The sequence below is a fragment of the Pelobates fuscus genome, chromosome 12, assembly GCF_036172605.1.
Source record: "Pelobates fuscus isolate aPelFus1 chromosome 12, aPelFus1.pri, whole genome shotgun sequence".
In the NCBI taxonomy this organism is placed as follows: Eukaryota; Metazoa; Chordata; class Amphibia; order Anura; family Pelobatidae; genus Pelobates; species Pelobates fuscus.
In genome coordinates this window covers 102,842,319-102,853,922 of record NC_086328.1, presented here as the reverse complement: position 1 = coordinate 102,853,922, position 11,604 = coordinate 102,842,319, and the positions used below count along the sequence as shown (strand labels likewise).

The 11,604-nt window shown below is 45.8% G+C and overlaps 1 protein-coding gene across 1 annotated transcript in view; it reads left to right on the top strand.

Moving 5' to 3' along the window:
* PDE3B (phosphodiesterase 3B) overlaps positions 1-11,604 on the top strand; it is a 150,598-nt gene that overhangs the window by 129,792 nt on the left and 9,202 nt on the right. Inside the window, exons 10-11 of the mRNA XM_063438612.1 lie at positions 966-1,077; positions 5,224-5,322. Coding sequence (XP_063294682.1) covers positions 966-1,077; positions 5,224-5,322 — 211 coding nt within the window. The remainder of the gene's footprint in view (positions 1-965; positions 1,078-5,223; positions 5,323-11,604) is intronic.

The following is an 11,604-nucleotide window of genomic DNA, read 5'->3' as shown; positions in this document are numbered from 1 at the left end:
GCACATTTCAGAACTTTCCCTTATTATTCTAGGACTATAAATTTTGAGTTGCCGAAGGAATAACACTTATTGATAATTTTATGGCATCATCGTTATCATTATCAGTGTGACAGCTTTTTACCATGACTAACCTTTTTTTTTTGGCAAAATCTCCTTCCAATAAAAAGGTTTTACACAAAATTATCTAATGCGGCTCAAGTAGATTGCTACGAATTGGTGCCAACACAGAGCATTTACCTCTGAAATGATAAAATGACTAATCTTAGGGTCTTTCGAGGATACGGGCAGTAATCGAAAGATTGCCACATGCAGAAAACATGATGGGTTAAATTAATCATTAGTTTGTGATTAGTTGTGAGCTTCCTGTAAACGTTTAAAAGGCAGGTTACAGGCGTGTGACAGGGTTTCGGTCATGTTCTGGGCCATTGGTCAGCGTTATGGGTCGGTTCCTGAGCAGAGGTTTTCTGCTCTCTGTTCTTTATAAAATGCCTGCTGATCATTTCATGTGTTATTCACTCACAAGAAGTCATGGATGATGGGTCATGTGGTTAAATCGACCTATTATTTGTTCATAGAGCTTCACTGAGGCCTCCAGGGATTGCTTAGTGTTTGTGAGTACGTAAAGAATTTGTGGTGTTTTCATATGACCTGGATTTGAATTATCACTCAAAATTTTAAACTAGAAAATGGCTCTGAACAGTCACTTAAGGGCAACAAAAGGGGCACTAGAGGTTCTAGTACTCTAGTATTTGGCATTGTCCATGTTTATGGAATACAGACCTCACTCCCATGATGTTGAGACAATGTTTGGGTTAACTGAGCATCATGGGAAAAGTAATTTCCAACATCTGTTAGGCTGAACGAATGTATTCATAAAAATAGCATATAACAACGGGAATTACAGTACAAGAGTTGTAGTTTTATTTTACTTATATGTACATTTTTCCATTTCCCCCTTTTTTCAGGTGTCATACACTTTGTTTGAGGATACTGGGTTATTTGAAATTTTTAAGATCCCTGAACGAGAATTTAGAAATTTCTTCCAAGCACTAGAAAATGGATACCGCGATATCCCATGTAAGTTGGCTTTTATTGTGTGGTGGGTGATTGCCTTCTTAGTGTACGTTTATCACTGGCGTTCTCTTATCTATAACAGGTACAGACGTTTCCTGGTCATTTAGGGAAAGATTTAACATTGCTTGACTTGGGGAAAACACCCTGAACCTTGGCCAGGTTGGGACAGTGGGGAGAGTGTGGGTATTAAATAATTAAGAGCACTAAGCCTCTGGTTCACTCAATCCCCCTGTAACTGAACATACAGTTACAATAACATATTCCTCAATGCCTACCCTCACCACCCCTGGCTCTCTAATTCTCTAATTCTCTGCCACACCAAAATCTTCTATGATGCCACTTATATTGTTACCCCATTATTGCATACCAGCTGAACCTAGGTTAAAATATTTACTACAATCAATACTAGTATACAACTCCACCAGAGACAGGACTTAAGGAGCCAATATTTTGATAGGACAAATTATTTAGTAGTTTATTCAAAATCTGACTTTAACTGACAAGAGGTGCCAAGATAAAAATCCAATGCAATTTAAAGCATCACAGTATGTCTGCCCTGCTAAATAGCAGTATGGATCTCTCCGCTAGGTAGCAGTATGGATCCCTCCGCTAGGTAGCAGTATGGATCCCTCCGCTAGGTAGCAGTATGGATCCCTCCGCTAGGTAGCAGTATGGATCCCTCCGCTAGGTAGCAGTATGGATCCCTCCGCTAGGTAGCAGTATGGATCCCTCCGCTAGGTAGCAGTATGGATCCCTCCGCTAGGTAGCAGTATGGATCCCTCCGCTAGGTAGCAGTATGGATCCCTCTGCCAGGTAGCAGTATGGATCCCTCTGCCAGGTAGCAGTATGGATCCCTCCGCCAGGTAGCAGTATGGATCCCTCCGCCAGGTAGCAGTATGGATCCCTCCGCCAGGTAGCAGTATGGATCCTTTCGCCAGGTAGCAGTATGGATCCCTCCTCCAGGTAGCAGTATGGATCCCTCCTCCAGGTAGCAGTATGGATCCCTCCGCTAGGTAGCAGTATGGATCCCTCCGCTAGGTAGCAGTATGGATCCCTCCTCCAGGTAGCAGTATGGATCCCTCCGCCAGGTAGCAGTATGGATCCCTCCGCCAGGTAGCAGTATGGATCCCTCCGCCAGGTAGCAGTATGGATCCCTCCGCCAGGTAGCAGTATGGATCCCTCCGCCAGGTAGCAGTATGGATCCCTCCGCCAGGTAGCAGTATGGATCCCTCCGCCAGGTAGCAGTATGGATCCCTCCGCCAGGTAGCAGTATGGATCCCTCCGCCAGGTAGCAGTATGGATCCCTCCGCCAGGTAGCAGTATGGATCCCTCCGCCAGGTGGCAGTATGGATCCCCATGCTAGGTGGCAGCATGGATCCCTCCGCTAGGTGGCAGCATGGATCCCTCTGCTAGGTGGCAGCATGGATCCCCCTGCTAGGTGGCAGTATGGATCCCCCTGCTAGGTGGCAGTATGGATCCCTCCGCTAGGTGGCAGCATGGATCCCTCCGCTAGGTGGCAGCATGGATCCCTCCGCTAGGTGGCAGCATGGATCCCTCCGCTAGGTGGCAGCATGGATCCCTCCGCTAGGTGGCAGCATGGATCCCTCCGCTAGGTGGCAGCATGGATCCCTCCGCTAGGTGGCAGCATGGATCCCTCCGCTAGGTGGCAGCCTGGATCCCTCCGCTAGGTGGCAGCATGGATCCCCCCGCTAGGTGGCAGCATGGATCCCTCCGCTAGGTGGCAGCATGGATCCCCCCGCTAGGTGGCAGCATGGATCCCTCCGCTAGGTGGCAGCATGGATCCCTCCGCTAGGTGGCAGCATGGATCCCTCCGCTAGGTGGCAGCATGGATCCCTCCGCTAGGTGGCAGCATGGATCCCTCCGCTAGGTGGCAGCATGGATCCCTCCGCTAGGTGGCAGCCTGGATCCCTCCGCTAGGTGGCAGCATGGATCCCCCCGCTAGGTGGCAGCATGGATCCCTCCGCTAGGTGGCAGCATGGATCCCCCCGCTAGGTGGCAGCATGGATCCCCCCGCTAGGTGGCAGCATGGATCCCCCCGCTAGGTGGCAGCATGGATCCCCCCGCTAGGTGGCAGCATGGATCCCCCCGCTAGGTGGCAGCATGGATCCCCCCGCTAGGTGGCAGCATGGATCCCCTCCGCTAGGTGGCAGCATGGCTGTCTTGCTCTTGGTGGGTGGCACTATGGCTGTCTTGCTCTTGGTGGGTGGCACTATGGCTGTCTTGCTCTTGGTGGGTGGCACTATGGCTGTCTTGCTCTTGGTGGGTGGCACTATGGCTGTCTTGGTGGGTGGCAGTATGGCTGTCTCGCTCTTGGTGGGTGGCAGTATGTCTCTCCTCCATCCCCTGCTAGGTGGCAATATGTCTCCCTTGCTCTTGGTGGCAGGTCTCTCTCACGCTAGGTGGGTGGCACTACGTCTCTTTCGTGCTTGGAGGCACTACGTACACCAGTAAGACTTCCTTTTTAGCTCTACTTTATAAGTATAAAACATTAATGGAGCTCCTTAAAATACATAGAGTGCAGATGGTAATAAAACGTGACAAATGCAGGATAGTGATTTGAATGCATTTTCATAGATTAGAGCTCCAATACATTCAATATTGGTTCAATATTGACACAGTTGTGCTCTTTAGGCAACACCACACCTTGCATCTAGGATTATTCTCTAAAAACAAGCAGAGAAACTGAAGAACAGTAATAGTGCAGTATTAAACAAGGTGGTGTGATTAAGCTTACCTTCATTAGAGCCCCATGAATCCCTGGGTATGGGGTTAAAAGTGTAAATTGGTGGGGTGACACTCCCCAAACAGTGAAGCTGGAAACAGATGGTACTACCAGAAGTGCTAAAGCCAATATTTATTGAAAACGGTGATAAAAACAAACTACTTTTAAAAAGTGCACTTATCAATATCCGGTGTTGGAGTCCTGCCAAGACGTGTATGTCTGTATTTAAATTGTTGTGCCCAATTTGCTGGAGGGGTCACAAGGTGAGTATTAACCAATTGCTGCATCTTAGTGCAGCTTGCCCTCACTTGTGGCGTCTCGAACGGAGTAAAATCGCCACTTGCGGTGACAGGAAATGTGTGCTGTTGATCGCAGCTGCCAGATATGACGTTGCGCCCTTTGCGGTGTGTCCCTTCTTGATCTTCGTAATAGCTGATCGTCAGATATTACAAACAAATGCTTAGTCCACGTGTAGGCATTCAGGCACCCAAAACTTCCATGTTTAAAATGGGAAAGAACTTAAAATGGGAATAAAAAAGTAAAAATTCTAAAACAAAATGTAGAAAAGTAATATTAATATATATAATATATATGTGTGTCCCTAAATAGCCATTCAAGTGCTCTTACTGTCCAAATAGCGCCCTGATCGGAGAAGCAGACATTCTTTGATCTGGCTCAGAAGAATATCTGGATACCTCTTCCCTGAGTGCCCTTACTGTCCACATAAAGCCATAATTTGTGGTTCGGAGACTGAGAGAACCCGATGAAAGGTTCACTGGATCGCACCACAGTCCCAATCCGGCGAACAGTTCCAGAGTGTTTGAGGGTATCTCCTGGTCTAGTGCTCCATGTATAGAATGGGTCCAGGCGATCCCCAGAGGTAGTGTTCCGTATGGGAGACAGAATACGCATTCAGTGGGTCTCCATAAAGACAGTAGCCATTTTTTGCCCATGTGGTATTGGGTTTTGTGACTTACACATACATTGACACAAACACAGATACACACTGTCGCATGTGTCGGTGGGTGGCTTCCCTGAGAGATGAATAGTGCCGGTTGGTGACTTCCCTGGGGTCTGGTGAGAGCTGGATGGTGCTGGTATGTGGCTTCCCTGAGAGATGGATAGTGCCGGTGGGTGGCTTCTCTGGAGTCTGGTGAGAGTGGGATGGTGCCAGTGAATGGCTTTCCTGGGCTCTGGTGAGAGCTGATTGTGCTGGTTTGTGGCTTCCCTAGCCTCTGGTCAGAGTGGGATGGTGCCGGTTCATTGTGTAAGAATTGCATCCCTCTGGAAACAAGCAGTAATTGTATTGAAAATATCCTTCTAAACAACCACGATCATTTATCTGCAGATTTCCTCCTAAAAGTACAATTAATTCTATTCTTATTTTATCTTTGTCTCACGTGTAGACCACAATCGTGTCCATGCCACTGATGTCCTTCATGCGGTGTGGTACCTGACCACGAGGCCTATTCCAGGATTTCAGGAGATCTCCAGCGATGATGCAGGTAAGATTCCTGGTTCTTAGTTCCAATTATAGAGTGTAATTTGAGGTTATTCTCTCTGGAGATCTTGACATCTTGCAGATCTAAGCAAAGGAGTTATTGGCTCTTTGTTCTTTTTTTTTTGTTTGTTTTTTCATATTTTGTTAATCCAAAACCTGTACATTGTTCTAACCATTTATTGCCATTCTGTTTCTCTTTGTGCAGCAAAAAATCAGCAACATATTGCACATACATTTTTTCATTGTGAACCTTTAGCCATGTTTAAAAAAAAAAAAATGCGTATGGCTTAGATTTCTAGGAGTTGCAGTGCAGATCCTGGCTTTCTACACTAGAAAGTGGACATTTGAACTACAACTCTCAGAAACCCTTCCTGTTCCAGCAAGTCACTGCTTCTGCAATGTGCTCAACTTTGCGATAGCAGGTCAGTGACCACGACAACTGGCTGAGTCACTTTCTGGCTGGCATGTGCCGGCAGAAACTGTAGAGTTTACTTTTATTTCATGTTTATTGTGTTTAACACAACGGGTAGTTTCCAGCCCGTAGTGTCCCTTCGAACTATTGGGTCCTGGCTTCAGTTTCAATAGTCAAAGGGAGTGGTTTCTTCTTCATTTATTTTTTTAAGGGTCCACATTATTTTGCTTATTTTTGACTTTAGATATTTCTCTTCTTAACCCTTTGAGTGTTGGCACTCAAACCGTTAACGGGTTGATGAGCGAATGCTGATCTTTCGGTCTCTTCTGCCAAGGGAAGGGCTTGACTTAGCAGAGTTCCCTGCGCTGGCTGCTGGTGAAGGCTTTGCTGAATCAGCTTGTTTCAGAGGATTGCTGTGCATTAGGCTAATATTCCTTTACATAATTAGGAAATTAAACATCACAGACTAAAAATAGCCTTTACTTGAACAATTCTAACTTGATTGCAGTCTCTTATCATTGGGTAGATTCCTGCAGGCTGTACTGAAGGGTCAGACATGTATTGGATATATGCTGCGCATTCATCATGAAAGGATTCCTTCCTCTGTATATCGAATCTGACTGTTAGGAATTAAATCATATAATAAATCATATAATATATATGTGAAGTCATCAGGAGTTTCAAACTAAATTTACAGACTCACAGTAGTATGCTGTGTGTATGAATATATCACAGAGCTCCACAGTAATAACTCACTCTAATGTGCAGTGTGTAGGAATGTATCACAGAGCTCCACAGTAATAACACACTAATGTGCAGTGTGTATCACAGAATGTATCACTGAGCTCCACAGTATTAACTCAAACTAATGTGCAGTGTGTATGAATAATTACAGAGCTCCACAGTAATAAAACTCACACTAGTGTGTAGAAAAGTATCACAGAATAAAACTAATGTGCAGTGTGTAGGAGTATGTCACAGAGCTCCACTGTAATAACTCACACTAATGTGCAGTGTGTAGGAACGTATCCCAGAACTCCACTGTAATAAAACTCACACTAATCTGCAGTGTGTAGGAATGTATCACAGAACGGTACAGAAATAAAGTCCCATGATACTCTCATACATACTGCATTCTACATCCGTTAAAGGACCACTATAGGCACCCAGACCAATTCAGCTCAATGAAGTGGTCTGGGTGCCAGGTCCATCTAGGATTAACCCTGCCTGCTGTAAACATAGCAGTTTCAGAGAAACTGCTATGTTTACATATGGGTTAATCCAACCTCTAGTGGCTGTCTCATTGACAGCCGCTAGAGGCGCTTCCGTGCTTCACACTGGGATTTTCACAGTGAGAAGATGCCAGCGTCCATAGGAAAGCATTGAGAATGCTTTCCTATGGACTGGCTGAATGCGCGCGCGGCCGATGACGACCGAAGGAGGAGGAGAGTCCCCAGCGCCGAGGGAGCCCGGCGCGGGAGAAAGGTGAGTGTTAAACCTCCTTCAGCCCGGCAGGAGTGGGCGCACCCTCAGGGCACAAGATTGTTTTCCTGGCACTATACAGCAGAAAGTATGGAAAGATGTCAAATGTGCCCTAAAGAATGTCCTGTTTTGTTAATATGAAAGGTCCACAGTGTTACTGTAAGGCACCATCCTCCCCTGACCTCAATCCTATTGAGAACCTTTGGAACATCCTCAAGCAAAAGATCTATGAGGGTGGGAGGCAGTTTACGTCCAAACAGCAGCTCTGGGAGGCTATTCTGACATCTTGCAAACAAATTCAAGCAGAAACTGTCCAAAAACTCACAAGTTCAATGGATGCAAGACTTGTGAAGCTGCTATCAAATAAGAGGTCCTATGATAAAATGTAACGTGACCTGTTAAAATGTTTAAAAAGTTCAAATGTTGTTATAAGTTTGATGGAAATAGCTTTTGATTTCAGTAAATATGCTGCAAACACAACAAATGACAATTTTCAGTTCTTTACAACCTATAAAGTGTTTTGAAACTTACTGTGCGTAATAATTTGGAACAGTGCATTGTAAGTTTTTTATGTTTAAAAAAATACTGTTATCATTAGCAGGCTTGTTAAATAAAATTTGTATTGTACTCTTAATAGTTGATAACGAGAATTATGCTGACTGTTATTTACATCAATTATTTAGGTAAATGAGAAACATATAATTTGGAACAGGGTGTAAATATGTCTGATCATTTCCTTCGTGCATTCTTTAATTGTTAGTATAATACCTATGGCTGGATATTGAACGTTAGACTGAAGGACCCATCTCATGTGGCTCTGTATAATACCCATGGCTGGCTAATGGAAGGTTAGACTAGAGATCCATCTCCTGTGACCCTGTATAATACCCATTGATAGCTAATGGAAGGTAAGACTGGGAACCCATCTCCCATGGCTATGTATAATACCCATGGCTGGCTAATGGAAGGTTGTACTGCGGGACCCATCTCCTGTCACTCTGTATAATGTCCATTGCTGGCTAATAAAAGGTTAGACTGGGGGACCTATCTCTGAGTTTTTTACCTTGTCAAATTAAAGTGGCACTGTAATTTATTCGCTTCCTCTTCTCTCCCTCTTTTTTAGGATCTGTTCTTCATTTCTTCCTGTCTGCTCTATTTTTCTTTAAAACATAAGACAAAGTAGGGTCTATTTGTCTTATGGAGGTTACCTACGCTTGACCAGCGGAGGAACAAAGTGTGGCCTGTTTCCTGTGGTCAAAGCAATTTTCCCACAATTCTCACCTTTCTCCTCCTTGTTCTCACGATGCCTCCTTTCCATATTCCCGAACGCGGGCAAAAGTACAGAATTTTGTCCTAACAGAATGAGAGCAGTTCGTCAATTCGTGTTAGGACGAAATTCGGGCCTTTTGTTCGGATCGAAATTTCATTCCACAGTATTCGGGAGCAATCTACCAAAAGGCTGAAAGACCAAGATTGACCTCAGGGGTGGGGGCAGGGGGGAGCTCAATAGGTTTCTCTCTCCCCCCTCATTTTCATTTAAGCCCCCCACCCGCCGCTCGTGGGGGGCAGAGGGGACAATATGGTGCCCCCCTTAATGTAATTTAGGGCCCTCACCCGCTGCTCAAGGGTGGTGGCCGGAGGGAGTACAATATGTCCGTCCCCCCTATTTTCATTTAGGTCCCCCACCCGTCGCTCAGGGGTGGGTGCTGCGGGGTAGGACAAAAGGGCCAAGGGTGACCCGATGTCCCTCGTTTACTTTTATAGCCCCGCCTCGGGGAGGATACTATACCCCCCTGCTAGTTAATAGATGCCCCACCATGGGGTAATTTTTTTTAGAGGGGGGGGGGTTCTTTTTTACAACAGTGAGCAACGACTGGCACACAAAGATGGCGGCACCCAGGACCTATGTCCGGGCAGAAAATGAAGATTTAAAAATAGGTAATCTTGGGGGACTTAGGGGTATTTGAAGTTGACTAGGGGGACAATTAGATGTAGTGGATTCGGGAGGCGGGTTAAAAAAAAAATGGATTTGTCCATGACAGTGCTGCTTTAAGTTTCCATATTACTTAATGTGCAGTTCCCTTTCCTGATATTTAAGCGATTAAAAGACCTTCCATTCTGCTGCTTCCTGTATAGTGGGAGCTTGACCGCATTTCTAGAGGACAAGCCGCATCTACTGTGTGTGTGACAGTACAGTAAATGGTGCCTGTTGGTGATAGAACCATTGGATGGCTGGCAAGACAGATATGGCTCCTCCCATCGCCACTTGCTTGCAGAGAGACATAGGTTGAGCCACCTACACATCTCTTTTTATTGGTTTCAGCTGGAGGTGTTTTGGGCTATAAACCATCCAGTTTAGGTAAGTTTATGGTTGACACAGTACTGTAAGTGTGATGCAGCCAGGAATTGTCCGGGGTCTCTGCTAGGCGGGCACTGTGCAGGTTTATATTTGGCCGATGGGCCCAATCTTTTGCCTCATTGAAAATAGTCATTGCAACAGAGTTTTCTGCAATATATGATCAGCAGCCATCGCTAAAACGTATATCGTATGTGCAAGTAGGACCATCCAAACAAAGATTCATGACTAAAAGCAATTTTTTGTATTCACTGTGTCAGATTTAAAGTTTCCAACCCTCCCCTGCACAGCAAGCCCTCTGCTCCGTGATACTGTAATGGCACAGATTAAATTCAATCTGCCACTGATAGGCAGTGCAGAAAAAAATAGCCATTTTATTATTACAGCGCTATGGAATCTGATGGCGCTATATAAATAATAAAATAATAATAATAATTCGAGACTAGACTTCTCCTTTTAAAGATCTTCATCCCACCCTGTGAAAAGGCCAGACAGACCCGGAGCACACCACGCCTTAGAAATGATCACTGACGTCTATTTATACGCAAAGCTGATTTCAGAGTTGGCGCTCTGCCACCGTTTTGTATTCAAGGCTGGCTAAGTACTTCTAAATTTGCTTGGGGAAATATGGCTAGCCCAAAGTGCTGCTTTGGCAGAAAGGAGACGGGGAGCTGTAAAAACAATAAATAGCGTACTGCAGCAATAGCCCATCACCACACACAGTGTTTCTCCCTCTTAGCTGCTAAATCCTACTGTTCCGGGCTGTCACAAAATGGTTTGTCTTTTCCCAGCACTCTGCACAGAGAACTCACAGAGACCAATTAGGAGATATTCTGTTATTGGAATTTTAGACCTGACTGGATAATTCCATTGTTCTCACAGGACTGGGTTGACTATGTCCAGTGTAACTTCTGTTCTACCATCCAGTCTATACAGGGCCGTCTTTAATATGATTAGGACCCTGGGCAATGCATTTTCTTGGGCCCCCTGGGCCCTGCCCCTCCTATCCCTCCCCCCAATTACGCCCAATGTGCAATCACACTGACAGACGTACTGGCACATACAGACACAGACAGACATTAAAACATTCACAGATACACACTGACACACAAATATATACTGGCAGACATACTGACACACACACACAGACGTATTGACACACACACACAGGCATACTGACACACACACAGGCATACTGACACACACACAGGCATACTGACATACACATAGGCAGACGTACTGGCACATACACACAGACAGACATCAAAACATTCACAGATACATACTGACACACACATACACTGACACACAAATATATACTGGCAGACATACTGACACACAGACATACATACATACATACACACACAGGCACATACACTGACAGATATACTGACACACAGACACATACACTGACAGACGTATTGACACACACACACAGATATACCGACACACACAGACACATACACTGACAGATATACTGACACACAGACAAACACATACACTGACAGATATACTGACACACACAGACACATATACTGACAGAAGTATTGACACACAGGCATACTGACATACACATAGACAGACATACTGACACACACAGGCCTACTGACATACACACACACACATACATACATACACAGACAGACATACTGACACACACAAACATACTTACACACAAGCATACATTTAGCCACCCTCCAGGTTCTTACCTTTTCCTGGAGGGTGGTTTCCCTGGGGTCCAGTGGCAGGCTGAGGCAGATGGGAGTTTTCCTCTGGAACTCCCCTCCCTGCCATTCTCCTCCCGCGCGGCTGTGTTCTCCGTTTCCTCCCAGCCGGTACAGGAAGGGGCCCGGTCGCACTGTTTAAGCGTCACAGCGCCAGACCGGGCCCCTGCTCACACATGCTCTCCGGGTGGCCCTTAGTGCATGAGCCACCCGGGGAGCCTCCTCAGCGTGCGGGCCGGTGCGGCTCTGTGCAGCCGCACCGCCGGGTCCAAGGGGGGCTGCGCAAATCGCGGGGCCCACGGGGCAGCTGCT